This window comes from Lissotriton vulgaris, chromosome 1_1 (assembly GCF_964263255.1).
Source record: "Lissotriton vulgaris chromosome 1_1, aLisVul1.2, whole genome shotgun sequence".
In the NCBI taxonomy this organism is placed as follows: domain Eukaryota; kingdom Metazoa; phylum Chordata; class Amphibia; order Caudata; family Salamandridae; genus Lissotriton; species Lissotriton vulgaris.
The window spans coordinates 1992860344-1992883228 of NC_141685.1; the positions used below are offsets into that span (position 1 = coordinate 1992860344).

General features: G+C 48.8%; 1 protein-coding gene across 4 annotated transcripts in view; it reads right to left on the bottom strand.

The window, feature by feature from the left end:
• The window catches only part of OPTN (optineurin), a 543667-nt gene that overhangs the window by 275356 nt on the left and 245426 nt on the right, over window positions 1-22885 (bottom strand). For all 4 annotated transcript variants that reach the window (XM_086919860.1, XM_086919852.1, XM_086919855.1 and 1 more), the window contains one exon: window positions 2646-2761. In XM_086919860.1, the coding sequence (XP_086775986.1) occupies window positions 2646-2761 (116 nt within the window). The remainder of the gene's footprint in view (window positions 1-2645; window positions 2762-22885) is intronic.

Below are 22885 nucleotides of genomic sequence, written 5' to 3' on the forward strand. Positions count from 1 at the left end.
GGCCCCTAAATTTAGTATTTAGAGAGCACCCCCAGACCTAGAAAATAGATTCCTGCAACCTACGAAGAAGACGCCGTGCAACAAAGCTTGAAGACAACGACTGCCTAGGCTCCAGACCTACTGGCGTGTCTCCAGCTTGAAAAGCCTGCGAATAAGATGACGACACCTGTCCCATGGCCAGCGATTCCAGAACACCCTGAAGTCTGACACTCTTCAACAAAGACCAGCTCTCCAAAGACAGCGTCTCTGTCCAGAAAACTCCAAGAACTACGGATCCAGGCGTACCCACTCTGCACCAGACACCCATGGCCCGAGTGTACAGGGCTCAACACCAGTCTACTTACAATCACAGACCACGCGCACTACATTCAAAAGACACCCAGGGAGCTGAAGAATACAATGTCAAAGTAGGTTACCAAAACATTTATTAAAAAAGTCCTTTTGCGATCTCAAATTTATTCATAAAATTAAAAAAACGTATATTGTTCTATTGAGCGGGGCGGGCCATGACGGAACCGCTCCGTCACGAGCACAGCTCAACCGCGGCTGGTGACGGAGCGGTTCTGTCACCAGCATGCAGCCGCCGCGCGGCCGCCCCGCCCTGTTAGCGCTGCGGCAGAATAGCCGTCGCAGCGAAAGAGTTAGAAAATATGATGTTGCTATTTTTGCAAGGACTTTTTTTCTTTCGCACAAACAGTGAGCTTCGATCATGACTTCTGCTGTGATTTACCACAAACAAAAACTGGTTTACAGGCCATAATATAATCAAAGCCGTAGATAGAATTTGTACTACTAGACCGATGACATTCAGAATAGCATCTCCTAGGTAATTTTCCTATTTAAATCAAGAGGCTACTCGGTCTGAGAAACAAATAATATATTGAGCAATTCCTAGTAAAAATGAAGACAAAATAATTTCCCTTTATATTTGATCAATCAATGTTGCGAAATGGAATTAACCATTGTGTGTGTCCAAAATGATATGTTCGAGTCCAGAATAATGCAAAGTAACTATCTCTGGACAATGTGAAAGTGAAATTCTGGAGAAAAAAAAACCTCTGGCACAACAGGATGTTAAAACCATGGCACCAAAATGAGTAAACATACAAATTCAATCTGCGTTTCAATCAATCAATCAATCGTTTGAATCATTGTTTAACAATGACTTGAGAATCACATTTGTCAACTGTCTTCTATTCCTACTGTTATATTCCACACCTTTATACATTTATAATACACTAGCAGCCCGTCCCGACGTTGTCCGGGAGCAATCATGGCTCAGGGCCCCCGCCCGCCCTAACTTTGTGCAGTATTATGCCTCTATGCTTACTTTGTACGCTTTTGTAACCTGCACACGTTTCTTTTTCCTCCTGTAATGCCCCGTTTGGTACCTGCCCACGTCACTTTTTCCTCCTGTAATGCCCTGTTTGCTACCTTCTCCCGATTGCCATTTTAGCTTTCAGCTGACCACTCCACTTTGTACGCTTTTGCAACCTGCACACATTTCTTTTTCCGTTTGGTACCTGTGGCTCGCTCACCGCTCCTCTCCGCTGCCGCTCCTCCCTCACGTTTGCTTTGCTCACTGCTAACTTGGCGCCCTAGTTCATCCGCCGATCATCGCTCCTCCCTGCCGCCGCTCCTCACTGCCTGCCCGCAGATCCTCACCGCCTGTCCCCCGCTCATGTCCGCTGCTCCTCCGCTCGTCACTGCTCCTCCCCGCGCTGATCTCTGCCGCTCTTCGTCACTGCTCCTCCCCGCGCTGATCTCCGTCGCTCCTCCTGTACGCCGCTCCTGATGTAAGCACGCACGTAGCGGCCGGCGCTACTTTGAAGGGACTACTTTTTTTTTTTACTTATATTTTTTAAATAACGTATTTATTTTTAATTTACATAGCCTATGTTCATCTGCACAACCTGAGGATCATAACGATGTATCGGGTGTGTGGATTGGCGCTGTGGTTCCCGAGTTTACCCACCTCAAAGTTCTTCTTTTTTAATAGTAGTATAGATGAGAGACTGCAATCCCTGAATAAAAGACGGTCTCTATTTTCCTTAATACAACCGACCGAGGCTGTCTTCAGTTGCCTGCAATAATCACATCGTGTAGCTGCTGAACTCAAATAACTAAATATCTTCTTCTACCGTTTTTCCTAGCAGAATGGAGTCAGTTATGGCAACACGTATATTTTTTATATGTTTAGGTAAATATAGAGGTGATTGAATCTGTTACTTTACATTATTAGCTACAGCGTTTTAAAAAAATCGAACTGATTTTAATATATTTTTGTAACTAATATCGAACTGTGTTTTAGAGTGCTTAATCTTGCACTACTGATTCTACTTGTATTCTTCACGTTTGCAAAACATTCTACATATGCATATAAAAAACCAACACACAAAATATTAAGCGTTTTTTGGAAAGAATGGTGGTGTGCCCATGTATAATTTGGAACAAAGTGCCCTGCCGTACAATAAAAGGATACTGCAAGTCACCGCAGAGTTCCATTACCTTATAAAGGAACTCGGCCATCTGTCCCATTTCTTTTATATGGTTATTCTTCTCAGCGGCTTGCAATATCCTGATGTACAGAAGGAGGTACCTTAGCCCATATATAGTTATATCAAGAAACAAATGGTAAGACTTACTTTTCTTGAAGCCCTTTCTTCATTAGCTCAGCATCATTTAATCTAGAATGAGCTACTTGAAGCTCTTCACAGAGTGATTGTACTTGGGCTTTCAGGGGTTCCACTTCACTGTGAACCTGGTAAAAAGAGTAAATATAGTTAATATTGTTAACAGCAAAAAAATGTTTTCGTTTGTTGCAAATACATTTTATAGATTTTTTTAAACCTGTATAGATATTTACACAGAGTCACAAAAAAGCATACCATACAATCAAAATTAGTACTAATGATCAATCTTGGAATGATAAAGGTTAGATGCGGACTAATGGGTAATTACCATAACTCTCAGGATAAATCCATTTTCAAATTTGTCCTGCGTACCTTCCACTGGCACCTTCGACTATACCTTTTCCTTGCCAGGTCATCATGCATTCAGAACAATGCAAGTTCCACCAAGGAGATCTTTTTTATTGTAAAGAATTCTCTTCACTAATGCCTCTTCAACCTCCGTCATCCAGTCAAAGGCGTTTAAATGGCTGCCTCTCGATTCATTTAAACAGTGATCAGAGCACTCATTACAGGGAGATTAGACTGTGGGAATGCTGTGTTTGTCAACATTTACGCCGAGGGCATAAAGAGACTTCGACTGGTTTAGAAAGCTGTTCCAGGCTGGCTCTCAATCCATCCTATCATTCTTCCATAACCATTCACCTTCGGGATCTTCATTGGCCCTGTTCATAAATTCTCCCTTTTAAAACTGCTGCCTCACACCTCCTATGCCTTATCCAACTTTGGTACTTCACATCATAACAATTGTGTTCAATTCTATACCCTAGCCAGACATCTGCAGTACGCTTCTCTACTACTAGCTGTTCAACCTCTCATTTAGTGCGCAGAAGCATAGGGAAACCTATCTTTATCTAGCTCCCAATGAGTGGAATAAGTTTCCTCTCTCCATCTGCTTGGCTAGATCCATTCTTGACTTCAGGAGAAACTGAAAACCTTGCTGTTCTAATTTAGACCATATTGCGGCAGTTCAGGCATCGCCCTTTCGTCACTGCGCTAGGATACCCATAGGGTGTTAAATATGCATGTAATAAGTACCAATAACATAACACACTTTCCTGCTGCAGTCTCAGTGCTGGATGCATCATATTTTTCTTCTGTGCAACAGGGGAAAATGATATTATTGAGTAGAGTGATGTTACCTCCCTGTGGCTGATGGTTTATGAAATAGCTCTCTTGAAATGGTGACTTTTCTTAAGAATTCTTTCTACAGCCACTGTTTTACAAGAAAAGTAAACCACTATTGCAGGCACACTGTCAGACAATTCCAGTGGACAGGGTAAGCTCTTATTGCTTCCGCTTGCTGAAATTCGGAAAGAATTGCTTCCGCTTGCTCATGCTTTAGGGTGTGGAAACATATTCCATCAGTGATGGGAAAGTGTGGAGATCTTTCATCGGGTGAACCTCACCCGGGCTGTCATGAAGGTGCATGCTAAGGCCCATACTTTAATAAACCTCTATAGGAAATAAAGATAACTGCCTTATTCAGTATCTATATTTCACCAGCCAAGAGGTCTTTATGTGAATATGCTCTTTGTTGTAAGTGAGTGAGGTTCAAACTTTACTGCATTGAGAGCTACTTCTGATTTCCCAAAATAATTGTGAGTTACTGCCTAGTGTAAACATTAGTTAAGAACAAACAAAGGCCAGACAACAAAAACTCTACCCCTGGAGTACCTGAGTCCTTCTGAATGAGAATACAGCATTAATGGCACAAAAGATGAATGGGATAACGTTGACATGTAGGGTCCAGGGAAACCAGTTTTGTCCGATTGTGCTACATTGTTTGTGAATCTCCTTTTGGCGGTAAGTGCCTCAATGTAGCAAGTGGTAAGGGATAGGTGCTCTCCTTTTGCGAGCTGGAGTCCCTATGACTTCCATGATCTGCCAACTGCGCTAAAATCCACAGTTTGGGGATCTAGAAACAGGCCTTGCCTAAAAAACAAACAGCATTTACTGGTAGCATGAATGGTGCAAGGATATTTGGAGTCACAGTAAAAAAAAAAAAAAATTCCCTCGGATGATTAACTCACTTCACCCCACCGGCAAACAAGCATTTTTGCAGCTTTTTTTTTTTCACAACAAATTTTATTGATAGAGTCAGGCATAGTAAGAAGTGTGGCTCCCCACAGTCAGGAGAATACCACCAGGCATTTTGATACAATTACAGCATAGGACCGAGCGTCCAATCAAGGAACCAAGATAAATCAATAATACGAGGAAACATTTACACCCGCCCCTATCCCTTCAACCCCAAACCACCCAACCCCCCATATCCCTCCCTGTAACCCACCCTAACCCTGTGCACGTGTGTACGAACAGTGTTGATGCTTGGTCGTGATGTGGCAATTCTAGGCGCAAAGTACGGGCTCGCCGGACATTAGGGGGCTAAAGATCTTCCTCAGGTTCCGCCGGGGGTCCAGCGTCAAGCCCCTATAATCTGCCCACCTCTTCCATACCTTAAAGTGCTTGCGGGGGCATCCTCGTGCTTCAAATATCGGTCGCTCCAGACCCATACAAAAGTCCAGTCCAGCTCTCCATGCACTCGGGGGGGGCCCTCACATCCTTCCAAGCTAGGGCCAAGTCTCTTTTGGCAACCACCAGCTCCAGGAGTAGCAAGTGTCGTTTGTAGATGTTTCCACCAACCCCCTCCAGGATTTGCAGTAGGCCCAGGCGATGAGTACGGGGAAGGGTCCAGACCAGCACTTCAGACAGGCAGCCCCACACACCCCTCCAGAAGCCAACCAGCCTAGGGCACGACCATACCGTATGGAGCAGCGTGCCCACTTCCACCCCACAGCGCAGGCATTCCGGGGACTTAATCAAGCCTGCTTTCCACAGACGCTCACGGGTGTAGTAGGCCCTATGGAGAATTTTGAATTGGATTAGTCTAAACCGTATCGCAATGGCTGCCCCCCTAGGGGATTCCAGGGCCTCCCGCCAATCATCCTCATCCAATGGACCGAAATCTGCTTCCCAAGCTGCCTTTAGAGGAAGAAGAGTAGAGGAACAGTGGGTGACCATCGTCTGGTAGATACGTGAGACTTTCTTATCCCCAAGGTCACCCATAAAGACCTTCGCCTCAATCGGACTAAATTCAGGGAGTGAGTCTAGGTTGGCAATACTGGGCGTTAGCGCGTGTCGGGACTGTAGGTACCGAAAAAATTGGGACTGGGGCATATCAAATTCGGTGCTAAGCGCCTGGAAGGACTTGAGCGTTGTCCCGGACATCACATGTCCTAGCTGTGAGATTCCGATCGTGTCCCAGCCATCGAATCCTGATAATGTAGATAGTTCGGGTAGTAGGCCGTTACGCCACAGTGGCGTTTCGGCGGTCAGCCTGCCCCACCAGCCCATGCGGCGTAAGGCCTGCCGCCACACAGCAAAGACGAGTCTGGTGACCCTCGGCGACGATCGGCACAGCCGGGGTGAGTAGAGGATGGTGTGGAGCGTATTGTCGCCCATCAGCGTGCGTTCCAGGGCATAGGCCGGATCTCCACTGTCTCCATACCACCATTCGTTCAGGATGAGGTGGTGAGCGGCCTGGTAATAAGACTGTAGATCCGAGGTGGCCAGACCTCCACAGTAGGTGGATAAGAAGCACGTACGCAGCGCTACTCTGGCTGCTCCTCCAGCTGCTCCTCCAGCCCATAGAAAGCGGCCCAAGACTGAATTGACCTGTCGAAACCACTGAGGTGTGATCGGATAGGGATGGTTCTGAAATTGGTAGAGGAGGCGCGGGAGCGCAACCATTTTGAAAATCGCAGATCTGCCAAATATAGAAAGGGGCATCCGAGACCAAGTTTTCACATCTGTCTGGACCCGCTCCCAGACGGGCAATAGGTTGCGTTCCCAGGCAGCGTCTGCCGATTCCAATGGAAACACTCCAAGATACTTCAGACCATCTGTAACCACCCGCAGTCCCGATGCCCAGGGATCTGTCACTGTGCCACCCCCCAGTACCAATAGAGTGGATTTATGCAAGTTCAGGTATAAGCCCGAGACCTCCCCAAAGAGTTGCATAACTTCCAACACCCGCGGTCCCGAGCGCTGCAAGTCAGTAAGAAAGAAAAGGACATCGTCCGCGTAGAGCGCAATTCTATCCGACAGGTTGGCATTCCACACAAAGCCCCGTATCTGCGCATCGAGGCGCACCCTGGCGGCCAGGGGCTCCATGGCCAGTGCGAATAAGTAGGGGGAAAACGGACACCCCTGTCTGGTCCCACGACCAATGCGAAACGTCTCCGACACCGCCCCTGCGACCCGCACCGAGGCCGTTATGTCTGTGTAGAGTAGCTTGACATATGACAAGAAGACCGGGCTCAAATTGAGACGGGGCAGGAGTGCAAAGAGGTATGACCAGCTAACAGAATCGAAGGCTTTGTTAATGTCGGCTAGCAACAGAGCCGCCAGGTCTCCCGTGGCCCCTATGGCATCAATCGCTGCCTGTGCGCGTCGGATGTTATGTCGCGTTTCCCTGTGAGGCATGAATCCGGCCTGGTCCGAGTGGACCAGATCCGTGATATGCCGAAATAGCCGATTCGCTAGGGCCTTAGCTAGAATCTTAGCCTCTATATTGATTAAAGAGATGGGCCGATACGAGTCATGCCTATCAGGGGGTCTACCTGGTTTCTGAAAGACTACTATTTCAGCATGACGCCAGTCCGGGGGCAACGTGCCCTGCGTACGTGCCATCTCGAGCGCCCGGCGATAATGGGACCCTAGTTGTACGTGAAATTTCTTAAAACACTCACATGGGTAGCCGCTCGGGCCAGGGGCCTTCCCAGCATTAAGTTGTCCCAGGGCGTCGCCCAGCTCCTCCGCTGTAAGGGGTGCATCTAGGGCCCTCCTGGTCTCATCCGACACCGTTACAGGCGGCAACTCATCAAGAAACTGGGCCACCTCGTCAATCGACAATTGGTCGCACGGGGCGTACTGGGTTGTAAAGTACGTGGCAAAGCTCGCCGCCAGCTCGTTTGGGTCGGTTAGAACCTCACCGTTGTCGTTCGTGAGACCCGGCAGTGTAATGGGCTGGAGGTTGTGCTGGCAGAGTCTATGGAGCATTGTGCATGACTTATCCCCCCATTGGTACACCCTACTTCATGTGGCCAGCCACGCCTGTCTGGCCTCATCCATCAAGATAAATGCATATGATTGCTGTGCCTGGAGAAGCAGCCGTATCTCAACATTGTCGCTCCCTTCACTGGTCTGCTGTTCCAGGGTTGCTACCTGCGCAGCCGCCTCTGTAATCTGTTCGCGACGCCTCCGACGGGCTGCGGTACACCACGCGATATCTACACCCCGTATGGTGGGCTTCATAGCCTCCCACACCACTCCTACATCGATGTCACCTACCAGGTTTTCTCGCCAATAGAGGTCTATTGCTTCTCGCAAGTGTTTAACATAGGCAGGTTGCTGAAGATGCCACGAGGACATCCTCCATCTAAACGGCTGACGTTTTCGAAGGAGTTCCACCTTAACCGACACCGGGGAGTGATCGGATAAGCCCCTCTGCAAGATTTCAGCGCTCTTCACCCTGCACAAGCACTCCCTGGGCACAAACACATAATCCAGCTGCGAGAAGGAGCCATGCACTGCTGACACATATGTATACTCGCGTACTGTAGGGTGCATATGTCGCCATGTATCCATCCAGCCCAGCCCCTCAATCATAGCATGCAGTCTGGTGGGTGGGGGGGGAAGGGTGGGGGGGGTCTCAGTCACTACCTGGCGCCTCCGGCGATCCACACATACGTCCATCACGTCATTCCAATCCCCCCCAACCACCGCTAGTGATTCAGGGATGTCTTCCCACACTGTGAATAGCTTCTCAGCTAGGGCCCACTGCAGGGGGGGGGGGGCATAAACACTCCCAAACACCACGGACTCAGTGCCCACCATGCCTTTAACAAATATGTATCGTCCTTGTGGATCCACCCATTGCTTCTCGTGGACGCCACCCTGCGGTGTATCAAAATGGCCACCCCTCTGGACCCCCTGGAAAACCCGGCATGAAAAACTTAGTGATAACCAAACCTCTGTAGACCCAGTACTCTCGAGCCCATCATGTGAGTTTCCTGAAGCAAAAGTACATCTGCAACTTCCTTTTTCCCCCAACGTAATACTGCCCCACGTTTAATTTTGTCCAGCAGTCCCCTGACATTCCACGTAATCACTTGCAGAGATTCCTCAGGGAGTTTATGAGTCATTTCAGCCATAGTCAAGTGGGATCCACCAAGCGGGCCCTCTGCACCAATACCACTCATCGCGCACTGTACGGAACACCATTACGAAAAACACGTGCAGTCTCTTCCACCCACCCCAGCACCCCAACAAAACCTGAACCCCTACCCTCTCCTCCCTACCTCCCACCCCCCAAACACCCACCAACTCTGCAACTCCACATTCCCCAACAGTTCCCACCTCCAACTCAGCAGCCACGTCCCCGGCCACCCGCGCCCCGCCTCCCCCCACCCTATACCTCAATGAACCATGAAGTACCTGTCGCGGCATGGGTAGTCCCGAGACCAAAACAGAGGGCCCAGGCCCTTCCATGCCAATGGATCCCAACGTTCCAGAAAACAGTGAACTCATCCCCCCCTCTCCTAGTGCCTCCCACATTGGTAGGAGATTGGTAGCCCCTACTATGCAGTCCCCGAACCCCACCCCACAACCCCACTCATGATCAGTAAACAGTTGCAATGTAACCCTGAGGCAGCAATACGGCATCCAGTCCACTGAGCCTCTGGAGACCCGATGCAGTTAGTCAGGATTTGCAATATCAAATGTAAAAGGGGAGCCGAGTCTCCATAATCTTCAGTGATCTGTTCCAGAGTGATCTTAGACTGCCAAATTAGCGGTACGCAGATCTGAGCGTGCCTGGAGGAGAAATTACTGTCCCCTACTAAGACTGGAGTTTATCAACACCTTAGCCCAGTATAAGCAGGCCATCTTAGGGGCTAAAACAGCTTATTTCTCCTCCAAAATCCTCGCCGCAGAGAATCAATCGAAAGTAATTTTTTCGATTGTTAACAACTTGGCATTCTCTGACCGAGCTACATTGAAACCCACTCCCTCACCTGAACTCTGTCACTCCCTTAATAATTTTTTTATTCAGAAAATTTCTATTATCAAGGCCAACATTCCTCCTCCTTCTCCTACGTTCGTGGACCCTCGATGTCCTCCCCCTAAGGGTCATCTTGACACTTTTCCTCCGCTGACTAAGGAATGTTTCATTTCAATAATTCCCTTGGTCAAATCTGGCTCCCCTCTTGATCCCTGTCCCTCCCACATCCTCCGTCACATTTTTTCCTCATGCTCTGATCCCCCTCTTCACCTCCTCAACAGTTCACTCTCCCAGGGTGTGGTGCCCTCCCCTCTGAAAACTGCTATCATCGTTCCTATTCTCAAGAAACCTGGTGCGGACCCCTCGGTCCCAGCAAACTACCGCCCCATCTCCCTTTTGCCATTCTTAGCAAAGGTGCTCGAGCGCCACGTTACTCGCACCCTGAGCACTTTTGTGGAGATGCATGGGGTCTTAGCCCCCCGCCAGGCCGGTTTCCGCCCCGCACACTCTACGGAGTCTGTGGTACTCTCGGTCCTTGACAACCTCAGGGAGGGAATGGATACCAATAAGACCCAGGCCTTGGTACTGCTCGATCTCTCAGCCGCCTTTGACACGGTTGACCATACCATCTTACTCTCCCGTGTCAGGGCGGCGGGGATCGGAGGTACTGCACTGGTCTGGTTATCCTCCTTCCTGAGGGACCGCACCCAGGCTGTTCGCCTGGGTGATCTTACCGCAGATTTCCGGAAAGTTCAGTGCGGGGTTCCCCAGGGCTCTTCTCTTTCTCCCCTCTTATTCAATCTTTACATTGCCCCGCTCATCTTCTCTCTTCAGCAGATGGAGGTCTCAGTATATAACTATGCTGACGACCTCCAACTTGTTTTTGATCTCTCTTCCTCTCTGTCTTCTATTTCTAATTTCCAATCTACTATGACCCATATTCGTGACTGGATGAACTACAACCATCTAAAACTTAACCCAGATAAGACCGAACTGGTGTTAACAGGTGGTTCATCCAGCCCCTGGTCTTCTTTGTTCTGGCCCCCTTCTCTCGGTTCCCCACCTGTCCCTTCTTCCTCAGTAAAAACTTTAGGTATCAAGCTCAATCCACAACTCACTCTTCACTCCCAGGTTAGTTCCGTGGTGTCCTCTGCCTTTCTCTCACTGCGTACTATACGCAAGGTGTCCCGTTTCTTTTCTTTTCAAGCCCTTAAACTGATCACCTTGGCGATGGTCATCTCCCGCCTGGATTACGGCAACGCCCTGTATGCTAGTATACCTGCATATAGTCTTAGGCGGTTGCAACAGGTCCAAAACCAGGCGGCCCGCCTGGTGTTCAAATTACCCAAATTTCACCATGTCACCCCCCTCCTTAAATCTTTACACTGGCTCCCCGTTCGCGAGCGTGTCCAGTTCAAGCTAGCTTCCATCACTTTTCAAGCGAGACTGGGCACGGCTCCAGCTTTCATCTCTTCTGAGATTACCTCCTACGTCCCCACTAGAGACCTCCGTTCATCCACCCAGTCCCTTCTTACGGTCCCACGTTTTCGGAGGAAGAAATGGGGCGGTTCGAAATTTGCGACCCTCGCCCCTCTCCTCTGGAATTCCCTCCCCCTTGAGCTTAGGACCCTGACTCTTTATCCCCAGTTCAGAAAGCAACTCAAGACCCTTTTGTTTTCTAAAGCCTTTAATTAAACTACTCCCCCCATAATATGAATTATTTATCATGTATGGGCTTGCCCACCCTGTTTCTGTTTGTTGTAGCGCCATGAAGCCGCTGGCGAACGTGCGCTTTAAAAGTAATTTTAAATTCAAATTCAAATCCGAATCCTCGGTTCTACCACTGTCCTGCGTGTCATTAACTGAGGCCGACCGCTTGCACGATTTGGAACGCCTGTTCCTCCTGTTCCTGGCTGTTCGGTCTCTCTGTTCCTGCGGCGACCCCCTAGGAGAGCCCGGATTTAGCCCCGGCTGGGAGTTCGGCCTGATTCGCACCGTTTCATCGGTCCATTTGAAGAGGTCCTCCGGAGTGTCGAAGAATAGTGTCTGCGATTGGAAGATTACCCTCAGACGCGCTGGGTACAGCATGGAGTACTGCAGCTTAAGACCTCGCAACTTCGCCTTCGCGGCCATAAAAGAGTGGCGCTGCTGCTGTACAAGTTTAGTGTAGTCAGGGAAGATCATTATCTTCCGATTTTCATAGAGGATGGCTTCCCTAGTTCTAGCTTCCTTCAAAATGACGTCTCGGTCATGATAGTTCAAAAGCCTAGCGATTACCGCCCTGGGCCGTTCGCCCTCGGGTGGCCTCTGCATCAAGGCGCGGTGTGCGCGTTCAATGACGAAGCAGTTAGATAAAGCCCCCGGGGGCATCCATGTCTCCAGCCACTGCGTGGGAAATTGTTCCATGTTGCCCTTCTCACATCGTTCCGGAAAGCCAATAAAGCGGAGGTTGTTGCGGCGCGCGCGCCCTTCAGCATCCTCCACACGGAGCGCTATGTTCCGCTGCGCAGTTTCCATCGCCGCCATTTTCTTTTTAAGGGTACTCACATCATCCTCCACAACTGACACTCTGGATTCGGCCTCTGTAATTCGTGCCACTGCATTTCTCAAGTCTTGGCGCAACAGGGTCACATCCGCGCCCACTGCCCCTATTTTGGCGTCTAGCATGTCCCTTGACTGGGTGATGGCCGCCATAAGGGCTGCATTGTCCGGCCCCCCTCCTTGTTGTCCACCTCCCGATAGCCCAGGGCCCCCACTGGGCCCTGTAAATTTATCGATCGTCGCCTGTTTGGTGAGGCCACCACCTCCTCTGGTCATGGCTTTTGATCTTATGAGGGCCACCAACTGTGTATGCAGGGATGATATTATAAGGGTCCCCAATTGTGTTCGTCCAAGTCCACCAGGAGAGGCCAATACAACAGTCTCTTTCCCTCTGAGAGGGTTATGGGAGGGTGTCTCCGGTATAGCCCTACTCCCGGGTCAGACCAAGGCGGACCCCAAGACCTGCGCCCCAGCCGCCGACAGGCAGGGCCTCCCACGCTCCGCTGGCCGACCAGTGTCATTCCTCCATAAGGTGTGGGGGCCCAATGTCGGTCTCCCGCGTCTCGGGGCCGGAACCTCCTCCGGTCTGAGGACCCAGGTTGGGGGGGGTGCGGGGGGGGGGGGGGGGGGGGGGTGACTCACAGTTTACCGCCAGTCGCACGGCAAGCCAGCCGCGCCCCGGCCTGTCCACCGCCGTCCAGTCCCCACGGGACTTCCGCTCCCCTCAGAGTCCAGCAGGTCCCCTGGTAGACGCGGGATACGTCACTCGACGCGGGGGCCGCGAAACTCGAGGTCCCGGCTGCACCCGGGTCACCAGGTCGCATCAACTGCTCCGGTCAGCTCACTGCTCCACCGACTCTTCCAGATCCAGCCGGGCCCCGGGAGAAGAATCGCCAGCAGTCCCTCGGTGCCTAGGATAACCAAATGCCGCGGCAACCGCTGGGCCAGCCGACCCACTCCAAGGCTCCCCGGCCGGGGAGCGCCAAAATCGAGGCCCCGGCTGCTCCTCAGCACGCTAGACCGCACTCCTCGCTCCGCTGTCTCGTCTCGCTCATCTGCTCGGGATCTCCGTCGACTACACCGGGGGGTCCCTGGCACCTCTGGCAATATCCGCCCCGTTCGGGTTGTGAGTTTTGGGCTCGGGGGCCAGGATTAATTGCCGGATTAATGGCGGGCCGGCGGGAGCTCTAGCACGCTGCGACCGCCATCTCCGCTTGCGTAGCCACGCCCCCATTTTTGCAGCTTTTTAATGTTCCTTTTTGGTGGAGCTGTAAGACAGTTTCCTTAATTCGCTTTATGAATAAACAGGCAGCTAATAATGGCGTCAGATTAGCACGAAATAGAAATCTCTTTTTGTATGTTGTTTGTCCTACCCTATTACTTAACAAAATTGGTTTATTGGTTGACTGACAAAGGGAGGCATTTTTAAAACAATCTCTCTTCCGTCCCAATACAATTTTTTTTAAAAGAAAAAGGCATTTAATTTAAAGTCACATCTGCAAACTGAACTCTCAGTCAAGTCTGAAGGTGCTTTGCACTTCAGTGACAAGACCACTGCTGATTATTTTACTAGTGAGAGTTATATGCCCTCAGTGTTACAATACTGACACTGTCATTCAAGAACGATGATGGATTAAACCCAGATCAGTTGACTGGGGTGAGTGTTTTCAATGTTCAAGACTCCGTCCATCATCCACTTTAGTTTTACAATACTGGCACTGTCATTCATAAAAAGTCTTCAGCGAGCTACTTTTAAAGGAAGAGCAGCCAGAAGGCGCGAGAAGTGTGCCTGGGTTTAAAATGATTCACTGCCCTAAATAAGCAGAAATCAAACAAGCGCAAGGCAGTGTAATAGTTTTCTCGACTAATCACTCGGAGTGGAAATACTAGCAGCTGCCTCTCTTTTGTTCTGTTTGTGGATGCATTTATAAGCTCCTTATGCAATCACAGGATACTCCAGGGCGCTCAAGAAGTTAACATAAAACATGCCAAGAATGTAGAAATTATTTTCACAGGATCATATCAGCCTATTGGGAAACCTGACCCCTTCTCTAACTATTACTGTATTTATCCTTCATTGCAGTAGCTATCTGACTGAAAACGGTTTACAAGAACTTTATTGTCCAATGAGAGTGAAGTCGATGATGGTAATATTTTTGGAGGAGATAGTTTTCAAACCGTAAAGTATGATCCCAAGCATTGTTCTTGTTTTTACCTTTCAGCTGACCTATTAGGTGCAGCACTCAGAAACGCAGATTGTACCAATACCTTCGAGCAGTGACTCGGTAAAAAATCCTGTCTACCAGATTTATGATGGAGGACCCCATATTTTGGGGTAGGGAATGAGGAAGATGTATGTTGATGTGGCAGCAGTATGACTGTTGCACTGGTGTAATACACTGTGAGCATGCAGAGGAGAATCTCATTCCAATTCCAAGCTACATCATATGTGGGGTATGGGTGAAAGTGGCAAGAGATCCTTATTCTTTGTAGTTTACATAACGTTTCCTTCTAGAATTTCCTCCCAGATAAACTTTCACTTTCATTATTTTTTTTTACATATATTTTTATTGTTTCATTTAGTTAAACAAATCATCCATACAACTGATCTAACTGAGGTCAGGCATTTTAGTTCAATTGTCGCGTTCCCATTGGTCTTAATACATTATAGGTAATTAATATTATATACAATTTCCTTTGTACTTAGGGATATTTTCATTTCTGCTCTCGCTTTTTTTCTTGGGGTCTGAGGCCCTTTAGGTTCCACCTAGTCCCGAGCCCCGCTTAAAGCAATTTGAGTGGCGTCGCTGTATCCTATTAGGCCGTAATAATTCATCCAGTTACTCCATATTTTAGTGTATTTCCTGAGACACCCTCTACTTTTGTACGTAACCCTTTCCAATGCCATATAAAGGTCCATACCGCGTTTCCATTCATGTAGTGTCCGGATTTCTTGTGTGCCCCGGCACAGTGCTACGCCACGTCACGCCACTACTAAACCCAGCGAGCTAAAGAGTAATTGGAGTCTGGGTACATCTAGATCACATGGGATTCCCAGTAATTTGAATTTAGGGTCGGCGGGAAGGGATATTCCTAGTACTGATTTAATTCTTTGAGAATCTCGTCGCAGTAGGCCTGAACCTGGGGGCATTTCCATATTGTGTGTATGAAATTTCCTGCAGGGGTCGACAGTGCAAACACTGTGGGGTCTCCGCCCCACCCATTTAATCTAATTTTACTCTATCATAGTAGGACCTATGAAGGATGTTAAACTGGAAAAGGCGCAGTCTAATTTTGATTGCCACTTCTCATGGGTGCATTAGGGCTGCTTCCCGATCAATCTCTTCTAGTTCACCTAGGTCTCTCTCCCAGGTTTCCCTCAATTAACCTAGGGCATCAGGCATATTGCTTTTTGTTGTCTTATGTTGAGCGATACTGCCTTAGTTGGAAGCTCTTTCCATAGTAGTCTCCACTCCAATGGTGCGTATTCTGGTATCTCTACTTCCCTTATTCCCTCTGCTCCCCATGCATGTTGTAGCTGAGAATATTTAGGGAGTTGTATAATCTGAATTCAGTTTGGAGCATAGAAAAAAATTTCATTTCTCCCTTTACTGGTATATCTCCCACAGTGGAGATCCCTAGCTTATCCCCAGTTTTCGAAGTCCTGAAGCCCGCCCACTTCTTTGAGCCAGTTTCCTTGCCACAGCGGAGTGGCCCTAGTTATCTTGAGAGACCATCCCAGTGTCTCCATGGTAATTCTCGTTGCAGGCAGTAGCCTATGGGTCCCTTTCCCTCCATATAGATAGTGCAGGAACATATGTGACATCAGAGCCTCCCTTTCTAGTCTGTATGTGGGGTGATCCCATGGTACGTGTTTACAGGAGTTAGGTGGGCCGTCCAATAGTGCGTTTCAATGTCCGGGAGTGCCAGTCCCCCGTTATATGGGTTGCGTTCCAGTGTTTTTATAGCTATCCTTGGGTGTCTCTGTAGCCATAATAATGTTCGGAGTTCAGAGTCTATTTCCCTGAAGACTGTTCTGGGGAGAGGGTGGTATGTTTTCTGGACAGTGTAGAGAAATTAGGGCAGGGAGATCATTTTAAACCTAGCAGTCCGGCACATTATGGTGAGAGGTAGTTCTTTCTATCTGTTAGCGTCGTGTTTGAAATTGTCTAAGACCTGTAGACTGTTGTGGCGTCAGCAAACCTCCGCTTGCGGTGTTAGGAAGATTTTGAGGTACTTCAATTCTTCCCTGGTGATTTGAAGGTTGCCAGGGAGTACTGGCAGTTTTGGTATGCGTTTCAGGCAGTACAGAATTTACTTATTTCTATTTACCCTATAAATTCTCTATTATTGAAAATGCAGTGGGTATCGCTATATCTGGTTTAGTTATGTAGAGGAAAATATCATCTGCGTAGAGTGATATTTTTTCCTCCGTTCGTTCTTCCGTTGTGGTTCTGAAGCCGAGTACATCGGGGGTTGTCTTATCGCACATGCTAGTGGTTCAATCACAAGTGCGAATATGAGTGGTGATAAAAGGCATCCCCGTCTGGTCCAGCGGGATATCGGGAATGTGTGGGAGAGTTTTACCGTTAATTTGTACTGCTGCCATGGGTGCAGTGTACAGTAGGTTAACCCATTTCCTAAATTTTGGGCCAAATCCGAATTTGACTATGGTAGAGTCTTAGAAAGCCAGTGCACCGCGCCAAATGCTTTCTCCCATCTACTGATAGGAAGACATGTGGGTCACTGCAGTGTTGGACTGCCATCATCCAGTGTGTGATCTACAGAGGTTCCATCTGGTAGCCCGATAGGGCATGAACCCTGCCTGGTCACAAAGTATAAGAGTCGTTATGACCTTCAACAGTCACATGGCTAAGATTGTCGCTAGGATTTTGACCTCTGTATTCAGCAGAGAAATGGGGCAGTATGAATCACATTTGTTTCGGGGTTGTCCTTTTTATGGATAGTCACAATGGTGGTGGTCCGGAGGTCTACAGGGAGGATGCCTTCTTTGTATGTGTCTAGGAATAGACTCAATAGGTGGGGGCTCAATAGGTCTGTACACTTTTTGTATAGTTCTGCGGGTATTCCATTGGGGCCCAGGGTTTTCCCAGGCTGAAGCCGGATGATAGCCTCACTTACCTCTGTTAAGTGTCAGATCTCCATCTAGTGCTAGCATATCACCCTCCTCTATTTTAGGCCTCTGTATAACTTTTAGGTATTCATTGATTTCAGCTGTGTCGCTCAAAGACTTCTTGCTATAGAAGTCTTCATAGTGTTTGGGGAATGCCAACACTATTTGCGTGTCTGTGGAGAGAGACTTTGCCTGTTTATCAGTAATGGACCATATCTGTCTCACCTTCATTTCCTATTTGCAGAGCGAGCCAGTAGTTTCTCGGCCTTCGTCACCTACCTCATAGAGTCAGTGTAGTGAAAACAGTCTTTGTTGCCTTGCCTCTTCCTGGGCCAGTTCGCGATATTCTGATCTAAGGGTTTCAAGCTGTCGTCAAGCCCATGGATCCTGTGGTCAACTATCTGTCTCTCTAATGTGAGTATCTCTTTCTCTATCTGCTCTTGTTTCACTCTTTCTTTTTTCTTTTCCCATGCAATCTGGTTCTGTGCCCTATCCCTCAGGACCGTATTGTATGATTCCCATAGTGTAACCCAAGAGGGGACTGTGCCCCTATTGTCCCTGAACAAGATTTCAGTGTTTGTCCAAAGACCCCGTATTATTCCAGGATTTTGTATGTCCCATCGTTTATGTTCAATGATGGCAGTGGGTCTCGGGTTATGGCCCCTAGTTGTACCCAGAGGGGTGAGTGGTCTGACAGTCTTCTCACCAAGTACTCTAGGAGTAATCTCTCCCAGCTCACCTGTGGGGACGTAGAGGTAGTCTAGTCTTGAATATACGCTATGGGCCCCAGAGAAGTATGAGTATTGTCTGGTATGTGGGAGTTGCGCTCTCCATAGATCCGTGAGCCCAAGTGTATCTGCGAAGCGGGTTAATGGTGTAGTGCCCACCCTTTTCAGGTGCGTCCCTGACCGGTCTGCCGCTGCACACATGACTTCATTGAAGTCCCCACCAACGGTTAACCTCAAAAGAGGGTGGTTTTTTAATCAGGATTGCGAGCCCCCGTGATCCAGTTGTGTACCCAGCATGTGCCAGCACTTTGTACATTCCCCTCCCCAAAAAATTGGACTGGGTGTCTTGGAGGTGTGTTGCTTGGAGTAACACTGCATCGGGCAGCATGCGCTTGATGTAGTGGGAAACTAGCCCCCGCTTTATCCTATCTCTCAGGCCATTAACGTTACGGGTCACGACAGACATTTCCTGTTTCTCTACATGAACCGACATAGATCCTTCAAGAATATGGGGTGTACCCTCCCATGTGTGTCTGGGATTGGAAAGGGATCTGCTCTATTTTCGGTGTCCCTTCCTTTCACTCAGTGGGTCGAAAGTGTAATAATAACAGTAATAAGCAACCCACTATTCCTTCCTCCCTCCAATCCTTCTCACAACACTTAAAACCATGGCTGTAGAGCAAATGTGTAGTAGAGTGGAAGGAGAGTTCTGTCGCCCACCCCTCTGCATATGTGAACAACTTCTATGAATTCCCACTACATGTGGGCCAACAAAATGTATCAGAGAAGGTCCTTAGTGGACCGCACTCTGGTGTTACAATGTCACAGGACAGGCTGATGCCTTGTAAGCTTTCGTTTCTAGGTTACTTTCCTCTAGCCGGTGTAACATAGCCAGTTTCAAGCGATTGGACTTTTAGGGTCTGCCGCGGATCCTGTTGGAAGAGACCGCCCCCCACGTGCATTTATTTCAGCAGCCAAATGATACATGCTCTCATCGCTGGAGGAGTCTCTCGGTTCCTCATGCAAGCTTCTTTGGCTGAATCGGTCCGTAACCCCGTCATCCACAACACCAGTAGGTTCCCTCCTCGCCACCGTTTCCCCAGCCCTGGTGCCTGTCCCACTTAGTGTGTATGGAGTTCCTAGTATTGTTCTCTCAGTCTGGTTTTGTTCCTTTTGGGTCTTTGTATCTTGCTTACTAGTCTGGTTTTCCTTGAGCCGGGGTGTTTTTCCCTCTGGGTTTCGGTTTCCAGAGGAGTGTATGATTGGTCTCTCTTCAATCCACGCTCATGCCTCTTCCAGGGACTAAAAAAACAATGCTTATCCCTTGTATACAACTTTCAGTTTTGCGGAAAAAAGAAGAATATATTGCATTTGCAGTGTTCGGAGTTTCACTTTCACCAAGGCAAAGGCCCTCCTGTGGGGTTATACGTCCCAGCTGTAGTCTGGGAAGATCATAATTCTGGCGTTTTCGTGTCTGACGTCTCCCAGGCGGCGCGCTTCACAGAGGATCATATCCCAGTCTATAAAATTAAGTAATTTTGCTATAATTGGTCTTGATGGGGCTCCAGATCGTGGTTTTGCGCTCAATGCTCTATGTGCTCGTTTAATAATGAAGCAGGTGGAGAAGTGTTCAGGTGCTATAATGAATGTCAGTCAATTATGTAGGAACACATGTATATTAGGTTCTTCTCCCACCTCAGGAAACCCTACAAATTGTAGATTGATCCTTCATGCCCGGTTTTCGGCATCTTCAATATGCCATTGTAGCTCGCCATTCGAACAGCGTAGTTCAGTTATCTCTTTTTTTGCAGATCTTTAACTGTATCTTCGACTTCTGAAACTCAGTTCTTGGCTTCAGTCACTCTCATGGATACGTTGCAGAGATCTTGTCTGAGTAGTGTGACCTCCAAGCGTACTTCCACAATCCTGTTTTCAAGCACTTCTCTTGACAACTGTATAGCCTGGAGTAGTGAAGCCGTATCGGGTTGAAGCTGTGCGGGCTCCTGGGGGGTCACCATTTCAGAGTATCTGTCCATTTTCCCCTGTCTGGGTGGTTTCTGATCTTTATCTTTGGTCATGCTGGGTGGAGGTTCGTGGGGGGTGTATGCCAGGTTTGTGACTATTCTTTCTGATTGTTGCTTAGCTGCGTCGCTGGTCCCGGTGGGGCGGCTTCTCAGTAGTCTGCTTTATCTTTTCCTGGTCATGAGCACTCGGTTCACCGTAATTTCCCCCAGGTATGCACTGATTCTTCTCTGTCAATCCCCCGCCCTCCCCGCTCTGGTCAGGCGTGGTTATGTGGTGTTCCACTTGCAGTCAGCTACACCAGCTCAGCCTCCACTCCCCTCCCCTCTGACCTCAGCCAGTCTGGCATGGTTCCTCTCACCCGTGCAGTGCCCGTGGCTTTACATATGATTTTCCGGGAAGGTGTCCCTCCCCTCAAGGGGCACTTCCTCTGCAAGCCGCCTCCACACGCTGGATATTAGTAGTAGAGTTGGGAGGGGCAAGAAGCCAGCTCTCGCACAGTGACTCGGCCCAGCTGCGCAAGCCACTTCTTTGTTTCATTGTCCCGGCTCACAACGTCTGTAGTAGGCGTCGCTGTAGTAGGAATATTTTAAGAAACAATTGTGTCTCTGGTGCTGTCCCAGCCGAGTTCCCCCCGTCTGGCAGCACCTCTTCAATGTGCAGGCCAGGCACTTAGTAGGGACCCAGTCTGCATGTCACAAAGGTCCACGGACCCAGGGGATGAGCCGTTCCCAAGGGATGGGCCGGCCCTGGACACGCGGGGAGGAGGCCTGGTCCAAGGTGCAATCCAGCCTTGATCCTAGCCTCTCTGCCGGCCCGGGACTGCCGCAGGGGGAGCCACTGGGTGCAGATTTGGTCGTGGGTCCCTCAGCCCAGGCCTCCCTAGTCTGCATACCTTCAGGAAGGCTGTCTCAAATCTAGGAGCCCGGACCTCGTGTAGGCCTGTCCCTGGGTCTCTGGTGCGTACCGCTGCAGAGCGTCCTCTCCTACCTGTGTGGTCCGAGGGTGGAGGAGGGAGGCCCAGGGGGGCCGTTGGTGTGGCATGTCAGTCCCAGCGGGGGGGGGAGGGGGAGGCAGCCCCAGAAGCACATTGCGGGGCTAGACCTGGGACAGTTCAACCGCAGACCACCACCTCAGCATCCGCCCATGGTAGGATCGCCCATATTTTACTTGTATTTCTTGGCAGGATTTACTTCAGGATTCATGCACAGGCCAGGAGCTTGTCAGGAACACGTCCAACACAGCCATGCTCTAGGCCATGCCCCCCTTTCACTTTCATTAGAGTAGTGAATGACATTTGAGGCTAAAAAAGAGGCCAAGAGGTGAAAGTGACTTACCCTGCTTCCATTATTTCATCTAGGACAGCATCATGGCACCGATTTTATAGTTCTCAATTTGTTCAATCCTAGCCCTGCTCTTCTCCGATTTGTGCGCCGTGTGTAAAAAACATTTTTATGCCTCTACAAGTTATCATCTCTCCCTTTGTCTGGCCCATTCTGCCGGAGTCCTTCTCCCCCAAACTCCACTACTCATTAAGTTTGCTTTCACCTATAGCCAGAGCCATATGGACTTAACAATAGAAGACAATGGGTGTAATTTTCTTTCCTGCACAGCTTCTAATTGGACCCCGATGAATGATGGCTACAGTGTGTTGATTGAGTCCACTGGATACTGCAGCTTTGGTCTGCTCTAGGAGGGTAGAGACTTTGCTTGCCTTATTCATTCAAGAACTCTGGTCTTTGGCCATTCAGGCATATTGCAGGGAAACTTAGACTATGCCATTCTACTTTAAGGCTGGTTCCTATGTCTCGGGCTACCCTTACTTATTACTGGGCACTTAACTACATGGTTATGACCCTTCACATTGCATGGATATGATCTGCAATCTGCTTTTATCAGCATTAGAAGTTAAAAGTATGCTGAGCTCTGCCAGCCAGGGAAAACTTCCACCTACCACATTAAGGTCGTTTGCAATGATTCAGGCTAGCTTTGTTGAATCTAATGCAATTGGTCCGATTCTGCTTACTTTTCCCATTGTGAAGACATGACCCACGTGAATCGGCATTGGAAGATAAAAGTATGCAGAGCTATGCCAGCAGGGGGAAAATATTCAAATTATCCCTTACCACATAAAAGTGTGTCACATGGGCATACAGAGGATTGCAATTGCGGAGTGTTCTGTTTGGGTGGTGTACACAAGTTGATGGATCATGCCTACGAGCTGATAGTGGCCAACAGCATTTTAGATGTGCTGCTTGTTTTAAGGATTAGTAACTACGAAGAATGTTGGAGTCAAGCGCAGGTGCAGTATTACATTGTTGGATTTCTGAGAGTAGGCACAGAGTAACACCACAGTCAATGTGGGTGACTAATGAGAATGTTCGGAACAGATGTATGAAGTTTGGGAGTGCTATTTGCACCTATCAGAGCATCATGCCTGTAGTGTTGCTCCCGTGACAAACTGGAGAATAGGACTGTTCAATTAAGCACTAGGGGTTTCCATGTACACACCCCTTGCTATATATGATACTTGGAGCAGGCCCCTAGACCACGTGGGTCAAAGTAATAAATGGTGGGGGTCAGCTAGCGTGGTCAGAGAATAGATGACCAGCTGAAGCAGGATACCATGAACTATTTACTAAGGCGTGTGTGTAGTCATTTAATTAGGCCTCAGATTATCTTGTACCTCTCAGAGCGAGAATAA